A 16173-nucleotide genomic window follows, 5' to 3' on the forward strand; every position below is an offset into this window, starting at 1 on the left:
CGCCGGAGGGCTCATCCCTAATCTGTCAAAGAGAGGAAGTGTGTTCGTTTACACAGTCTTAGCTGTGTAAATATGAGGCACACGATGCATATTATAATAACTCACTTACTGAAATCATGCACATTTTTTTTCTTTTTTTCTACAAGTCCCTCTTTGTGTGAGCGGCGTACCGAGCGGAGCGCTTCCTTTTGCATCACCTTTTAAATATGCTCTGCTAAGAGAATACTAATGAGGATTTATTGCTGTCTCACCATGAATATATTCCCCTGGTTTTATTTTTAGTATGACATTATCGCAGACTTATGTCGTGTCCTGTTTAACCCCGCACCGTTACTGCGTCTATCTGGGGAAGTTTTCCTGACACGGACTTGTACATCATTGCATTACACCAGTTAAAATAATCAGTCACGCCAGAAAACTGCTGACAGCTGGTCAGAGATCATATGTTTTGGGCACGGATCCTCTGGAGCCGGCTGGAACGTCATATAATGTTTCCACTGAAAGCTGGTGTTCGGGATTCAAGATTTGTGTGCCACTTTCGGACATTTTTTTTTTCAGGGTTACCAAAATAACACCAGGAACAACATCTGGATTGAAAATTCACTGGAGCCTCCCCGGCTCTGTGGAAGCAGGTCTTTTGGGATGTTCGAGCTACGGTCATCTTTCCTCTTGGCGTCAAACAGCACCCAGACAGTAGCCTGGGCTGCAGCTGCAGGAACAACAAGCCACTCTTTTCCAATACAAATTGTAATTTGTCCGTATCAGCAGCGGAGTCAGGTCATAAATGAAACCCTTATTAATGTAATAATTGAGTGACTATTCATCATATTCATGAAATCATTACCCAAATAACCATATTAGCTAAAATAGCTAATGGATCCCTTACTTTAGGTCCTACATTAGTTCACCCCTGTTTATAAATCCACCCCTTCAAGAGATAAACATAAGAACTAATGAAACAAAATTCAATGAATGGCCACTGGCCTGCCATGGAGTGGCTAAAAATACAAGCAGCATTTCCCCTTAATCAGATTGATTAAAGTGCTCCCTCGTTGAAGCCCTCCCTCTGAGCCATCTGGCGGGCGTGTTTTCAGTGTGTCACTGGATTGCTGTCAACACAGCTCACCTAAACTGCCTCAGCACAGGTTTGCATGGTTTCACTGACATGTAAAACCTTGTATTTTGCCGCGCTGCGTGGCGGCAGTAAATCCATTTATAATGTTCTGAGTTAGCCTCTTCAGATTCTGGGAAAAATGCTAGTTGATTGTCTCACAGCCAGTTTAATATCTGCTTCTGTTATTATTTTCTTCTTAAAGTGTAATTTATGGTGTACAGGTTTTCTATTTTCTTACGCTTTTATATTAAATAATAATAAATAATAATAATATATGACCCATAACCTAAGCTGGTTAGCTTAGGTTATGCTAACCTAAGCTAACCAGCTGTTCGGTGTTGCTTCATTTTTTTTGCGAAGGAAAACTATACATGTTTTATTTTTTCCCCCCCAAAAAGACCCTGCGTCCACATATGGGGACATTGAGTTTTAGGATTAAGGAAGCTTGTTCTCCTTTGTTTAAACCTGTTGTCCTCACAAGTGGGCACGTTTATCTGGCATCTAGCGGTACCAAAGGTCAATCCACTAATCGGTGTAAAAACGTGATAGCGTTAGACATTTCAGTGGATTCATTCTACAGCCGACCATCACAAAAGTGGACAAGGGACAAAACCTCACCAGTTGAAACTTGTTTATTTATGCTCATTAACCTTTCTAGTTTGACACTCAAGGAGCTACAGCGTTGCTAATTAGATTGTCAGTTAGCTAAAGTACTCGTTTGAGGACATTGGGACTTCATTATTTGCAATTTTGCTTTTGCTCAGGTATTAACAGTTTTCTGTTTTGTTAGACACTGGTGACTTCAGTATAAAAGTATGAAAGTATGAAATAACCACCATGTTTTGTTTTTGTTTTTTCCCAAAAATGACTTCTTGTTCAAAGATGACGCTTAGTCTTTGGCCCCAGTAATCCCTAATACCTTGGAGAAATTAAAAATGGACAGCAAACAAACAACAAACAAAAGCTTGGTTCTCAGGAGTTAAACATAGGATGTGTCATGAATATTTTAACCAGATTCAAACCGATATGAATCAAGACATATGTAAATAGGCACTTTCTGAAGTTTTTTCTTTTCTGAAGTACTTCCTAGTTTGTGTGTCTGTACTGCAGGTACAGAACTAAGCCAAGTATAGGTTATTTTCAAAAGTAGATAGTGAGAAAGACGACAGAGGAACGGTCTCTGACGTCTACATCACAGAAAGTCTGCACACTAAAATAAGTACACATATGAAAAAAGACAATGGAAATCTTTATAAGGCACTGAAATGCCACCGATTGCAGCTGCTATTACAGGCTAATGATAACTATAGCGAGCACACTGTAGAGTATGTTCTGTCTGGGTAATATTATAAATCTCTAAAATAGCTTTTTATTGACACTTGGGGAAAAAAACGCAGCAGCAGGATTCGTGACTTATGTGATGTTCATATCCAGCTGTGGTCCTCAGAGATGAAGGTTTTGCGTTCTTTTTTTCCAGAGTGTTCCCAATACACCGTCACGAGCAGCACCAAGCAACGTCATACCTTATTAGTCATAGCTCATACACTGCTGCTGAACGCGGCACCATGACTCACTCTGTCATAATTGAGTTAGTTACAGATGCAACTACCAGCGCGTCATTGGCCTACTACCTCACAGTCCTACTTAATAAAGCACAGGCGAGTGTAGGCAACACTTCTACGTCTGAAACGTTGGGTCAAAACCTTCCTCTTGTCTGCCGTTTCTCAGCAAAGGGCTTTACGGTTTCACTCCTAAGCCACTGAGGCTTTGGAGCTGTAGCATTTAATGGGTTTACGGTTGCCAAATAAGTGACAAGTTGGAGCTAATGTTGCTTAAGCAGCTGGCTGACAGAATGCTGCAGAACATTCCCACTAATGCCTTTGGAGGAGGAAGCAGGTTTAAATCTCTTTTCTGCTTTCTCCTATAGTTTCCTCAACTTAGAGCCCACTTTTGTCCAAGCTGAAATATCTGAACAGCTACTTGGATCTGAACAATATTTCCAACAGAAGTGCATTGTTCTCAGAGCATGAATCCTAGTGGCTTTGGTGATGTGTCACTTTGTAACTAGTGCTTGGTTGGTTGGACTTTTATGACATTTGGTGCAGACATTCATGACCTCTGGACGATGAATTCCTATAACTATGGCGATCGTCTGACTTTTTATTTGACAACTCTGTAATTTGTCAATGCTAAGACAATGCTAACCTGCTGTCTCGCAATGGATTTAAAGCAATCGGTTAATATTCCTCTTGTCTACCTGTGCTAATTAGTGTGAGTTTTAGATTTCTTTACTTATCTGATAATTTGACACATTAACATGGTGAACATGGCTATCTTTGCTAAACATCTGCAGCAACATCATTTGTGAACTTTGGAATCTATAAAATCAAGCTTTCTCTCAGCACACATGCAATATTGTACAATCTGACACAAACTCTAGTAAAATTTTAATCAGATCAAGTCTTGGGCCTCCAGTCCCTGTGGTGGCCCAAGTTAAGCCGAGGACAGGTCACACAGGACATGTTCTGACTTCTTTTTGTAATTACACGTGTGCTCACCATTAATTATTATTCGCACAAATGAATACATGTTTTACTCCACATAAAGTTTTAAGCACTGACTGCTATTTCCTCTCAGTGGCTTTCCCACACTCTTTCATCTATTTCTAGTTTGTTTGTCTGGTTTTCAGCTCAGAGCTCTTCTGCGGCTTGCCTAGACAAAGCTGCCATGAATAGAGCATGTCAACTGGAGTTCTTGGCCCCGGGCCCTTCATATAGCCACCAGGGATGATGATAAGCACATGACAGGGCCTACAGGATATTTTCTGAAGTCAAGTACTGTTTCTGAAAGGTTTTTGCCTTTTTTTTGTTGCTTTTTTTAGCAATACATATTTTTCTTCTGTCATGATCATTTCCCGGTCAGCGAGTTCACGGATAATTTTGTTTCTCTTGCCTTTCTCACATGACTGTATCCGCCGTGCTTTTGATTGCCTGAGCATGAATTCACTGAACGCACTTGGATGAGACTAGCACCGAGATCGATGAATATAGGTTCTCTTTTACATTCAAATAAAATGTGGATCTTTACGTTTAATGGGATCGCATTTGAAAGTTGCAGTGGAACCATTTACTGTTAAATAATGTTAGTGCACACAAACCCCTGACGATGAAATCTAAATGATCAATTTGGAAATCCCCTCTGCACTCTTTCCCATAACAGTCGATGAATAATTCAGATGCGGATTACCATTTGCCCTGCGTCTGATGGAATACAGCGATAAACCACTGTTCAGTGCAGCTCAGGAGAGCACTTTGTCCTTGTCATAGATCTCAATGCAATCATTCGAGTTTGATGGAGGTCTTCAAGTGATTATATTTAGAAGTATAGCCACAGAGTTCTGCCAATCTAATCTGCGCCAGCATATTAAAAGGAAAGCATACTTTAAGTTGTGGCTCAGCTTGAGGGAAGAGGGTACATCTCGGTTGAATTAGACCCCTGAGAGACATGTCCTGCCCTGGCCCTGTTATGGATAGCTACCATAAAGTAAGTATTTTGCTGACAAGAGCCCCAGGGTGCGTATCATTCACAGCCTGCCTTCAGACTGCAGCCTGTATGTCACGCAGTCAATGATGCACCTGAAAGCTAAGAGAAATTCGAATGCACATTGAGACGCAATATAAAAATTGAGAACTCTTCTGAGAGTTTTTTTTTTTATCATCCCACGACCACCCCTCACTAGTCACCTGAAGTAATCAAAACTAAATTGCGCAGCTATTCACCGCGTCTAAAAACGTCCCACGGACGTCACCCTGCGCACGACGGACCGACAGCACCGTGACCCGTTGCTGTAAAGGCGACTCGCAAAACTATTATTTGTATGCACGAGTCTAAACCGTGATAACCGGATGACACAGCTCCCTCGCTGCTGCACAGCCGACACGCAAACCATCACACTGTGGCCTCACCTAGTTTAGCAGACCATCTGCTTATCTCTTTATCTCTCTATGGTGCCACAAGTGTACAAAAAAATAAATAAATACATATGACTTGCATGCATATTTCAAGACTGAAATTGTTAAGGAACAGCTGACCACTGAATACATTTGTGATGTGTAATACAAACGTACGCGGACTCCGCTAAAATAAGGGAAGTAGTTTGATTGTTGTTATGTTTTTTGGTAAGTGGAGATTCTTCATGATTTTGGTGTCATTAGTGAGGACTGCACCGAGCCGATTGGATACTAATGGCTGATTTCTGGGAAACAGAGGTAAATGAGTGACCATACACTTAATGGAATTCTCAGCTTTCACTTGCGTAAACCCCACATGCATTTGCACCCATTACTAGAACTAATTTTGAGTCGTGGTTCAATATATACTGTATAACATATCACATGATGTAAATATAAGAAAAATCACGCAATGCAAAAAGTCACTGTGATGTCATCTAGCCTCTGAATCTCTAAATCAGACAAACAACGAGCACAATTTTGTACAACTCTAAGCACAAACTCACTTGAGACTGTGAAAAGTTGCGTTTAGGTGGAAAAGAGTAACAGCGAACGTATCTTTGCGAAACGAAATTGAAAAGTTTTTCTCTTTCTACCGCCCTCAAAAGAAAATTCGACTCCACGCTCTATCACTCTATCTTTTTCTAGAGACTTACATCCCCGCTGTCAGAGAGCAGGTGCTGCTGAAGAGAGCTCGACTCCCTGACCAACCTCCTCTTAGGCCCGACCCGGTCAGCCAGGTTGCCCATGGTCGCTCTGCGATGACCCCGATGGCACTCCGCTGGTCAATAAACGAATCCACGTTCTCTCCTGTCTCGACTACGTGTTTTCATTTACCTACACAACGCTTTCTTGCCTCCTCTCTTCCTGCGTCACTGACACACTTACACACAACTGCAACAGCCCCCCCCCCCACCCTCCTCTCCTCCATCGCCGCCACCAAGGCCAAGCACACTTTTCTTTCACATTCAAATCTGGGTTAGATCTGTCCCGTGTTGAGCAAGTGCTAAAATAGGATGACCTCCAGCGATGGAGGAGAAGGGCAGGAGTGGAAAAAAAAAACGAAGAGAGCGGACCGTGGCAGTGTCGGGGATAGAGAGCTAGGATATATTAATGTTAACAGGATCAGGAGATTCTCCTGCAGAATAGATTCTACCTCAATTTGTGATAAAAAAAAAGAACAACTTTTAAACAAAACAAAGGAAAAATCTGTATAAACTGCTTTCAAAGCATTTTAACCCTTAATAGTCCACTGCGTTGTATATGAGACAGCTTTTTGAACCAATCAGAGCTCTATGCTATAGGTTCAGCGGGGCCTGCGACCCCTAGGGGTTTCGCAGAGGTACTGCAGGGGAGTTGCAAAATCTTTGGTTGATTGGGCATTTTTATATGTTTTTTTTTTTTTTTTTTTCCATTTTCTCCACAAACAATTTTCCCCCTAACATGAATCCAACCAGCTGTTTACACTAAACCAAAAATTCAGAGGAGGAACCGATAAGGGAATCGATAAAGAATCGGTATCAATATAATCTCATCGCTGCCCATCCCCATTTAGAGTGATTCTGACTTTTGTGAGTCTTGGCTTTCAAAAGAGACCAAGATGCATGAGCTCCAACATGTTCATGGGCAGCATTCAATTTACTTTGAGTACGTTGTACGAGTATATTGCAAATAGGCTGGAATAATAAGAGGTTAAATGAAAACCAGGTGGGAGATGAACTCCTCCGTACATATAATGAGAGCCTGCTGTATACTGATGAGATTTAGTGGTGAGGCGCGTTGAACGATCAGCGAGCTACTTCTTCTTTCCGTCTGGATTTCCGCATATGTACATAAAATGCATTTCATGGGGATGTGTGTTTTTCTTTTTTTTTGTGTGTACTTAGCCACAAGTGAAGCTATTTATAGCAGCAGCAGTGCATACAGTAAATACAGCGTCTTATTTACTTTTAGGAAAGGACAGGGGGGGGGGGACGGTGGAGATCGGACATCTTGCACAAATATGGGCTTGCTCGTGAGACGCACAATGCAGGCAATCTGACCCAAGATACGCTGTAATAAACACGTCTTAATAAATCAAGTACGAAAGAGGAAGAAGCAGTGCGCCTCGACACACTGGTCCATTCAGCTTTTTATTATGCATGTTTACAGTTGATGGTTCTAGCTGTGACAAGACCAGGAGCAGTGTATCTATTAACCAAAAAGGAGGGTAAATGTCCTCGGGGCGAACGCAGCGTTTAACTAAAACATGCACTGGGCGACGAGGAGGCTTCCTCCCTCTTGTTTTCCTTCTTTTCTCGGCGTTTGTTACTACGTGCGCACACATGACCTTTGCACAAACGGGCCAGAAAGAGCAATTCAATTAGAGACGATCATGTTACACACATCCCCTCCTTTGAAGCAGCAGCGGCCGTAAGAGTCACTCGAACATATCTCCATCTTCTTAGACCCTTTCCCAGCCTACACTTGATTCTCATCCATGTTACTCCACTTCACACACACACACACACACACACACACAAGTGCGCAAGGGGTTATTAGATTAGATCGGATTAGATTAATGAGCACTACAGTAGTATGAGAGGATACGATGCTTCTATCGATTATTTGATCATTTATTAGCCAATACGGCATAAAAACAAAGCAGCTTATTACGAGAGATAACATCGCAATCCTCGGAGCGTCTTCCTCGCAGAGACGCGAGCTGCGCCCGTGAGAAATAAGAGTTCCAATAAGAGTGAACCGTGCGCCGTGTTTCATTGTGGCCACCGCTTGCTCCCTGAGGTATGAAATGAACTGCTGACAGGTGTATCAACTATAACGGATGACTATAGATATTGTGCGTGTGTCCGTGTGCGCGCGCGTGTGTGTGTGTGTGATTGCGCCGGGGGATTCTGACACGCCGGTTGGAGGAAAAGGTCTGAAATGCACACCGAAGCTCTGCCTCGCCCGTGTCTTCTTTTCTGACATGTGTCACGTACACGGCGCTCGTTTTTTTATTTCAGGAGGAGGGCTGCCGCCGAGGTCGCCTCTCAAGCCCGAAGCGTCAAACTGTGTCCTGCTGCTGGGATCGTGATCGGTAGATGCGAGATTTATTCGCTCACGTGTGGCGTTTTAAGGGGAAAAAGGCTCACTGAGAAAACTGAGATACAATTCCACTAATATGCAAACTATTCACTATGAAACTGTACATTAAAATATGATAATGAAAGCCGCACAACGGAAGAGCTGACGCAACCCCGCCTGCAGGCGCTTTTTAATCCAAAACCTGCCTTTAACTTACTCATAACTCTTTCTCCTTCTCTCCGTCTTACGTAAGAGCTTCTATTTATATGTGACGCCTAATTGGACGGAGTGAATAATATTGGAGTCGCTTCCCTCTCCTCTTCTACCCCGTGGAACAGATACCAGGCCCCTCTCGTTCTGTCTGGGACTTCAGGGGGAAGAAAAGGAAAAAAAAAAAAAAAAAAAGAAGAAGAAGAAGAAGAAGCAGGCCCTTTAAAAGATTCATAAGCTGCTAATGAGGTTACGCAGCACATTTCAAAGCGCGGTGCGAAAATATGCGCGCGCGTATTAAAGCGCGAGTCTGCGGCAGGAGGGGCCGGGGTTGGCTGGATTTTCTCGGCGAGGAGATTAACCGTGCGAGCAGACATCCGCAGACGAAACTAATTGCAGACGAGTCGCTGTGGCTGGAGGGATTTTAAAAGAGGAAAACAGCTTTTTTTTTTTTGTCTAGCTTTTACATAATTTTTTCAACCTTCGACCTTCATACAAAACGGCTTAGAAAGTTTAATTTTGAGGTTTCAGCTGGTTGAGAAAGAAATTAGTTTAGTTTTAAGACGACATGAATATTTTAAAACTTTTTTTTTCCGATTATTTTAAACTTTTCCGTCTTTAGCTTGTTTTTCAGTGTCAAGCTAGGTTTAGGTTTCACTTCTAAATCATAGGTCTTCAACAGGGGGTCCAGGGTAAACTGCCAGGGGGGTCGCAAAATCTCGCATGTCGCAAAATTAGACATTTTTTTTTTTTTTTTTTTTTAATTTCGCCATCGCTGCTGAGCCAATAACGAGGCCGCATACTACACGCCGACTCTGTCAGGTTCCCCGCGATTGGCTGAGAGCCTGTTCAGTCCCCAGGCGAAATCCCAGAAGCACGGCGCAATATTAGCAGAAGAGAAGCATGATATATATCGGTATGTTTATGTTGCACCTGTGTATCATCTGAATAGCTTAATACTGAATGAAAAATGATAATAATGTATATTACAAGCACTAGGCCGAGTTACGGCCTAGTGCCCCCCAATGATGCATCAAATTGACATTTCATTGCTCTTGTTCATCTCATCTCATTTTGAAGTTGTGGCTATTGGTAGTGAATATGAAACCAAGTACGCTGTAATGTTTCCGCTAACAACAAGGTACAAATCTCAGCTGAATCTTAGTTATATGCAAATCTGTAAGTTTAACCTGATTAGGTTTAGTAAGGGATTCCAAAAGGATTCACGTTAACTTTTAAGTGACAAATTGCTCTCGAACTTTGCGTCGTGGTGCCATCCAGCTACACATCCTCACTAGTACCAGGAAATAAACCTGCAGGGCTAATTTTAGCAAAAGTGAGCCGAGTGTGACGGACGACGCGTTTTCCGTCAATCTCCTGGTGGTGGCTGTGATGACAACTTCAGGCACGAAACACAGCGGAAATGCACGCCTTCAACATACTGGCACAACGTGTTGACCTTCCGAGGTCACGATGCAAACAACAACACGAGACACGTGAAACCGTCGACGAAAGGAATTAAAAGGACGATGAGAGCTGCGGTTTCATCTCCTTCCTGTGCACCTTTACAAATGAAATCCAATTGCCGTGGAGTCACAGTGGAAAGGGACAGGCGGCTCGAAGAAGATAGAGGGAGAATGACTCACAACCAGCACCTGCAAATACCCTCCTTAACTATGACCGGCATGACAAAAGCAGAAAAAAATAAATAAACAACTATGAGATCCTATTAGGCTGTCGGATCACGTCTCGCTCGTTTCTGGCTGCTTCTTGTCTACTCCGTCCTGCTCTGCATGACTGATTTGCATTTTTTTTTTTTTTTTTTGGTGAAAGATAGTAACGTAGAATCCTGCTTTTATTTTGAAACTAATTAGGTAGAGCAGCAATGAGCTGTCCTAAAAAAAAAGATGCAATCAGGATTTTGGAAATTTAGTTACTCATAGAGATCATATAAAGTAGACTCTTCTTTATGTGTCACACCTGACGCAAGCACTTACAAAAGTCACTAATTGGCTAAGTCTAAATGAAAAGAAACAGTCTCCATGTGTATTTCTAACAGCAATAAGCCCATCAGTGATCTGTTTGAGGTGAAGATTAAAAATGAAATAATTACTGAGGTGAATGAGGTCAAATACTTGGGAATTATACTAGATAAGAACTTAAAATTTGTTGAACAAATACAGTACATCTGCAAAAGAGTTAAACCAAACACAGACTGTTTTCAATTCATCAGAAGAGAGATGACATGCGAAGCTGCACAACTCTCCATGCACGCTATGATTCTCTCCCATTTATCAAACTGTATCACATCGTGGTCACAAGCTCCTCAAGGTCATTCTTAGACCTCTAGTAGCAACATATAAACAGGAAATAAAATCCAAACAACCACCAATGAGATGGCACCACCGTGACACAAGAAAATACAACCTTCTTGCATTTGAAAACTTTACAATTTACTGTAACATCAGACTGACTTTTAAAAGTGGCAAAAAGTGACAGCTGAGCATGGAGATTAGCAGCATTACTTCCTCACAGGCTTTAATAGCGTGTTAATTGTAAAATTAATAAAAAAATGTGAAGAGCTGTTGTGTGATTGACTGTGCTAACACATTTCAAAAGCAGTCAGAGATATATATTCTACAGATATATCCGACTCCCAAACAAAAGAGAAGTAAATGCTGAGTTACTTCTCAGTAAAGCTCTTAGCGTTAGCATCTTTTATTTTGCTACATTTATCATAACTGAAACTGAGGCTACCTTTTTCAAATCCATACTAGTTCGTACGGATCATTGTCGAGTCCAGTTGTCCTTAATTTGATCTGATAATCCACGTTTTTCCCGGTCTCACTGCAGTCACTGCTACATTTCACTGTGTTGTTGCCACTCAGGGGGCGTGGCCCTGGGCGGCAGTGACATCAATGCATACCCTCTATGAATCCGGACTTTCTTTTGTTGTTGTTATTAATATCACTGTTATGATCATAAACTTGGACTCATTTTTACTGTCACTGATTATTCTGTGTCTATGGACTGGTGTTGAAAATTAGCACGTGTGCTACATACACCCAAGCAAAGAATCCTATTTTTATTAATTATTAATTCTGCTTTTCCTTTCATCTTGTTACTGTACAGCGGCAGTGACACACTTACTGTACATGTTTTTAAAATGTGTAAGGCACACGCCGACACTGCTCATGTCTTAATATCCACAGATAACGCAATAATAAACTAAACTTAAGTAAGTAACTATAAAGTGTGCGCTTCAGCGTGTTCTGGATGTGAGGAAACATTAAAAGAAATGTCTTTGTTACGAGTCAGGTCAGAGATGGACTCACATCTGAGAAAGATACACTGAGAAAAGACATTTTCATTAGGGCTTTCTGCTAATCCCCGTGTCTTCTCTGTAATGTGATTTCCACCAGAGTCAATTGCCCCTCCGGCTCGCGGACAAAATAGGCTGCACGCATTAGACCCTCCTTTACTCTCTTCTCTCTCTCTCTCTAGCACAAACACAAACCTTTCTCTTACCTCCGTCATGTGAATAAGGTAGAATCTCAGCTCTTCAGCGTAATCTGGAACACAAAGGACAGGAAGGAGGTTAATGTGCAGTCTTTCTGTGTGTCGTCTTCCCCTGGCGAACCCCCCTGCCCTGCCCCACCACACACACCCCCCCTTCCCTTATTTCTCGTGCATAAAGCAGCATTGTTGCTTTCAGCGTACGATTTTGCCAAAATACTTTTATTGACGGAAAGCTTTTACTGTGGGTCAGCCTCACAGACATCCTCCCATAATTCAGTGAAGAAGCGCTCTGTGAGACAGGCCTGTGGGTCTGGACTCAAGATAAATGGTTTTAATCGAGTGAACGCACACACACACGCGCGCGCGCGCGCGCACACACACACAGACCTAGACCCACGCAATCTATACGCTGTGGTGATGTTTACAGACTTTTTGACCATGAATGTAAAATCATTTTAATCAGATGATGAATTAAAGCGCCTAAAAATATAGTTATAAGTCTCAAGTATTTGTCTAGAGTCACTGGTGACTCAATAAGCAACGATTAGAGTAAGAACACATATCCTGTGGGTTGTGGGGAGGGGCCTGTGTGGATCATCCCACAGATACTTGATCAGTTTGAACCTAGAGAATTTGGAGGTCGGGTCAACACCTTGTGCTGTTCTTCACGTTTCTTCTTTTAGTTGTTTCTAAACCGTTTGTGTGTGTGTCTGTGTCAGGCTGCATCCTGCTGGGGGTGGCTGCTCCCATCAAGGAGTGTCATTGCTATGGGGTGAGGGTATCTGGTCTGGTCTGGTCTAGGTGGGCGGTGCATGTCTAAGTAACCACCCAGATGCCAGGTCCAAAAGTTTCTCAGCAGAACACTGAATCGTCACTTCTCCCATCAGTGGTTCTAATGTTATGGCTGATCGAAGCATGGGCATTACATAGATAGAGACAAACAGAGCTACTTACATAGAATCTCATGCATGTAGGTGTAGTGTTAGTCCTCATTTTAACTTAACTGAGTTCAAAGTTCTAATGGCTAGATCTTGGTGGCCTGTGATCTGAGTCATTACCAGAGGAAAGGTAGCAGAAGAGATGCTTAGCTGGGTGGGAGGTATCAGAGATGATCATTTTTGCTCGTTCAGTGACAGAAGGCTCCTACTGCAACTCGCTTAATTTTCATAAATGTCTCCAGAAGGTGTGTGAATTAATGGAGAACATGCACAGAAGAGACAGCAACTGCCTGTAGTGTAAATAGGAACAGAAGAGGAAATGTGAAGCGTTTCCTTTTCACCAACAGCAGAGGTCACTGTTGGATATCTTTCTGTCATTACAGTACTGTGAAAGAGGTTTGTCGGACTCAGTGAACTATGTGTTACATGATGATTTTTAGTTTAAAATCAACAATTTCACTAAGTGTTTTCCATAGTTTCAAAATTTAAAAAGACATGTTTGTAATTTGTTCATGTCTAAAGTATATGAAATTCAGAAATACCAAGTAATATTGTTAATTCCACATTTTTTGCATTCGTCGTCAAGAGGTTTTACATCCTGTATACCGACATGATCGATTAAACGCGTTTGTTTGGGAAGATGTTTGGATTTACGAGTGGTGGTTTCGGTTTCGCGCATGTTTTACACCAGTCTTATTGTTTCCCACGCTCTTCGGCCTAGTATTGGGGTAACAGGAACACAGGAAAGCCTCTTTATTGAACTTGCACTGTGTCACCACGTGCGCGCACACACACACACACGCACACACACGTCAAACACGCCCTCGCTGAAACAAACACAATCCCCCGGCGCCTCTTTCCTGAGTGACGCTGCCGAAGTGAAATAACAATGACAGGCAGCGGGGTGGAGATGTGTGTCTGTGTGTGTCCTCTCGCGAAAGACACGCAAACCCTGCCGAAACTCCGCCCGGCCGATCGCCGATTGTTTGGGCGCAGGACGGAGGTTAGAAGTGGCTGTGAGGAGACGGTGCATCCGCGTGCTGTTTTGCTATAGAGCTCATTAGATGTTTTTCTTTGCGGCATTTGTGGATTCCTGTGGTATAGGTGAAATTAGTAAGAACCTGTTAAGCATTTCTTTCGTTTCTGTTGATATCAATGAATCATAAGGAACTGAGTTAGCCCTGTAGTGTGATTCAACTGTCATTTTTATTTAGGTGAACTAATATTCATATTTTAAATGCAGTCGTATTTATAGATCTGCATGCAGCTGCTCTCTGTCTTCCTGTGTCAGATGCTGACTTCCCTGTTTGACCTGTTGCTCCAATAACTATTTCGACGTACATGTCTTGGATCCTTAAAATACAGCGGTGTGAAAAATTGTTGGCTTTCCCCCTGATTTCTTTCTCTTTCTTTTTGCACGTTTGTCACACTTAAATGTTTCAGAATATAAAATAAATTTAAATATGAGTCAAAGATAACACAGTTAAACCCAAAATGCAGTTTTTAAATGAAGGCTGTTGTTATAAAGGGAAACAAAATCCAAACCTACACGGCCCCGTGTGGAAAAAGTGAGTGCGCCCTAAACCTAATAACTGGTCGTGCCACCTTTAGCAGCAACAACTGGAAGCAAGCAATTGCGATAACTTGCAATGAGTCATTTACAACATCTTTGCAGAAATGCTGTAATTCAGTCACATTGGAGGGTTTTCCAGCACGAACCGCCTTTTTACGGTCATGCCACAGCATCTCAATAGGACTCAGCTCATTCATTCTTCATTTTGTTATTCTTCATCCGTTCAGAGGTGGATTTGCTGGTGTGTTTTGGATCATTGTCCTGCTGCAGAACCCATGTCTCTTCAGCTTGAGGTCACGAACAGATGGCTGGACATTCTACTTCAGGATCTTTTCGTAGACAGCAGAATTCATGGTTCCATTTATCAAAGTAAGTCTTCCAGGTCCTGAAGCAGCAAAACAGACCATCACAATACCACCACCATAGTTTAGTCTAGGTATGATGCTTTCTGAAATGCTGTGTTACTTTTATGCCAGATGTAATGGGACACACGCCTTCCAAAAAAGGTCAGCTTTTGTCTCGTCAGTCCACAGAGTATTTTCCCAAAAGTCTTGGGGTTCATCAAGATGTTTTCCGACAAAAATGAGACGAGCCTTTATATTCTTTGTGCTCAGAAGTGGTTTTTGAATTGGAACTCTGCCATCCAGGCCATTTTGGCCCAGTCTCTTTCTTATGGTGGAGCCATGAACACTGAACTGAACTGTGGCAAGTGAGGCCTGAAGTTCTTCGGATGTTGCCGTGGGGTCTTTTGTGACCTCCTGGATGAGTCTTCACTGAGCTCTTTGGGTAATTTTGGTCGGCCAGCCACTCCTGGGAAGGTTCACCACTGTTCCATGTTTTCACCATTTGTGGATAATGGCTCTTACTGTGGTTTGCTGGAGTCCCAAAGCTTAAGAAATTACTTCATAACCTTTTCCAGACTGACAGACCTCAATTACTTTCTGTCTCATTTGTTCTTGGGGGGGAACACTTATTCACACAGGGCCATTTTTTTCCCTTTAATAATAAATGATAAAAACCTTGATTTAAAAAACTTAAAATAACTGCATTTTGTGTTTTCTTATATTATCTTCATCTTCTATTTAAATTTGTTTGATGGTCTGGTTTAAGGTTTAAGTGGTGGTTATGGTAAGTATAAATCTTTTATCTTTTCCGCATTTATAGTTCTTACTTCCTAGCTGCCAGAACTATAATATTTACTATATATAAAAAATATATAATAATACTAGATATTTTTTTCACTGTGCATTATCTTGTACAGGAGCAAATGTTACCAGTCTACCTGTAAAATCTGAGGCCAAAATTTGAACGACAAAGATTTTTCGGAATGCTGAATGCGTACTGTATTACAGCCGCGTCGTAGCGTGCTAAATGTTAGCATTTGTGGCTTCACGCTTTGTAACCATGAGCTCGCAAGTTCCGTTTAAAGGCAACAATAATGCACAGACAGGAAGTGTAAACCATTAAAGCAGCTAATCTTATATTGTGCATCTTTGTGTTAAACGCATATTTGCTTATGCACCGTCGCACATAACATTATGACCACAGACGGTAGAAGTAAATAACATTAACCATCTCGTGAAAATGTAATGCTCTGCTGGTTGTTACTTAGACATGTACCACCCACCAGGACCAGACCAGAAACCCCACCCCATAGCAGTGACGCTAGTTCACTAGATCCAAACTGATCAAGTACCTGTGGGATGCACTGGGGCACATTCCCTCAACCCATAGGACCCAAAG

General features: G+C 42.1%; 1 protein-coding gene across 5 annotated transcripts in view; it reads right to left on the minus strand.

Moving 5' to 3' along the window:
- The window catches only part of rgs3a (regulator of G protein signaling 3a), a 135370-nt gene that overhangs the window by 63489 nt on the left and 55708 nt on the right, over positions 1-16173 (minus strand). For all 5 annotated transcript variants that reach the window (XM_047570275.1, XM_047570276.1, XM_047570279.1 and 2 more), the window contains one exon: positions 11929-11972. In XM_047570275.1, coding sequence (XP_047426231.1) covers positions 11929-11972 — 44 coding nt within the window. The remainder of the gene's footprint in view (positions 1-11928; positions 11973-16173) is intronic.

The sequence above is a fragment of the Mugil cephalus genome, chromosome 19, assembly GCF_022458985.1.
Source record: "Mugil cephalus isolate CIBA_MC_2020 chromosome 19, CIBA_Mcephalus_1.1, whole genome shotgun sequence".
NCBI classification, from domain to species: Eukaryota; Metazoa; Chordata; class Actinopteri; order Mugiliformes; family Mugilidae; genus Mugil; species Mugil cephalus.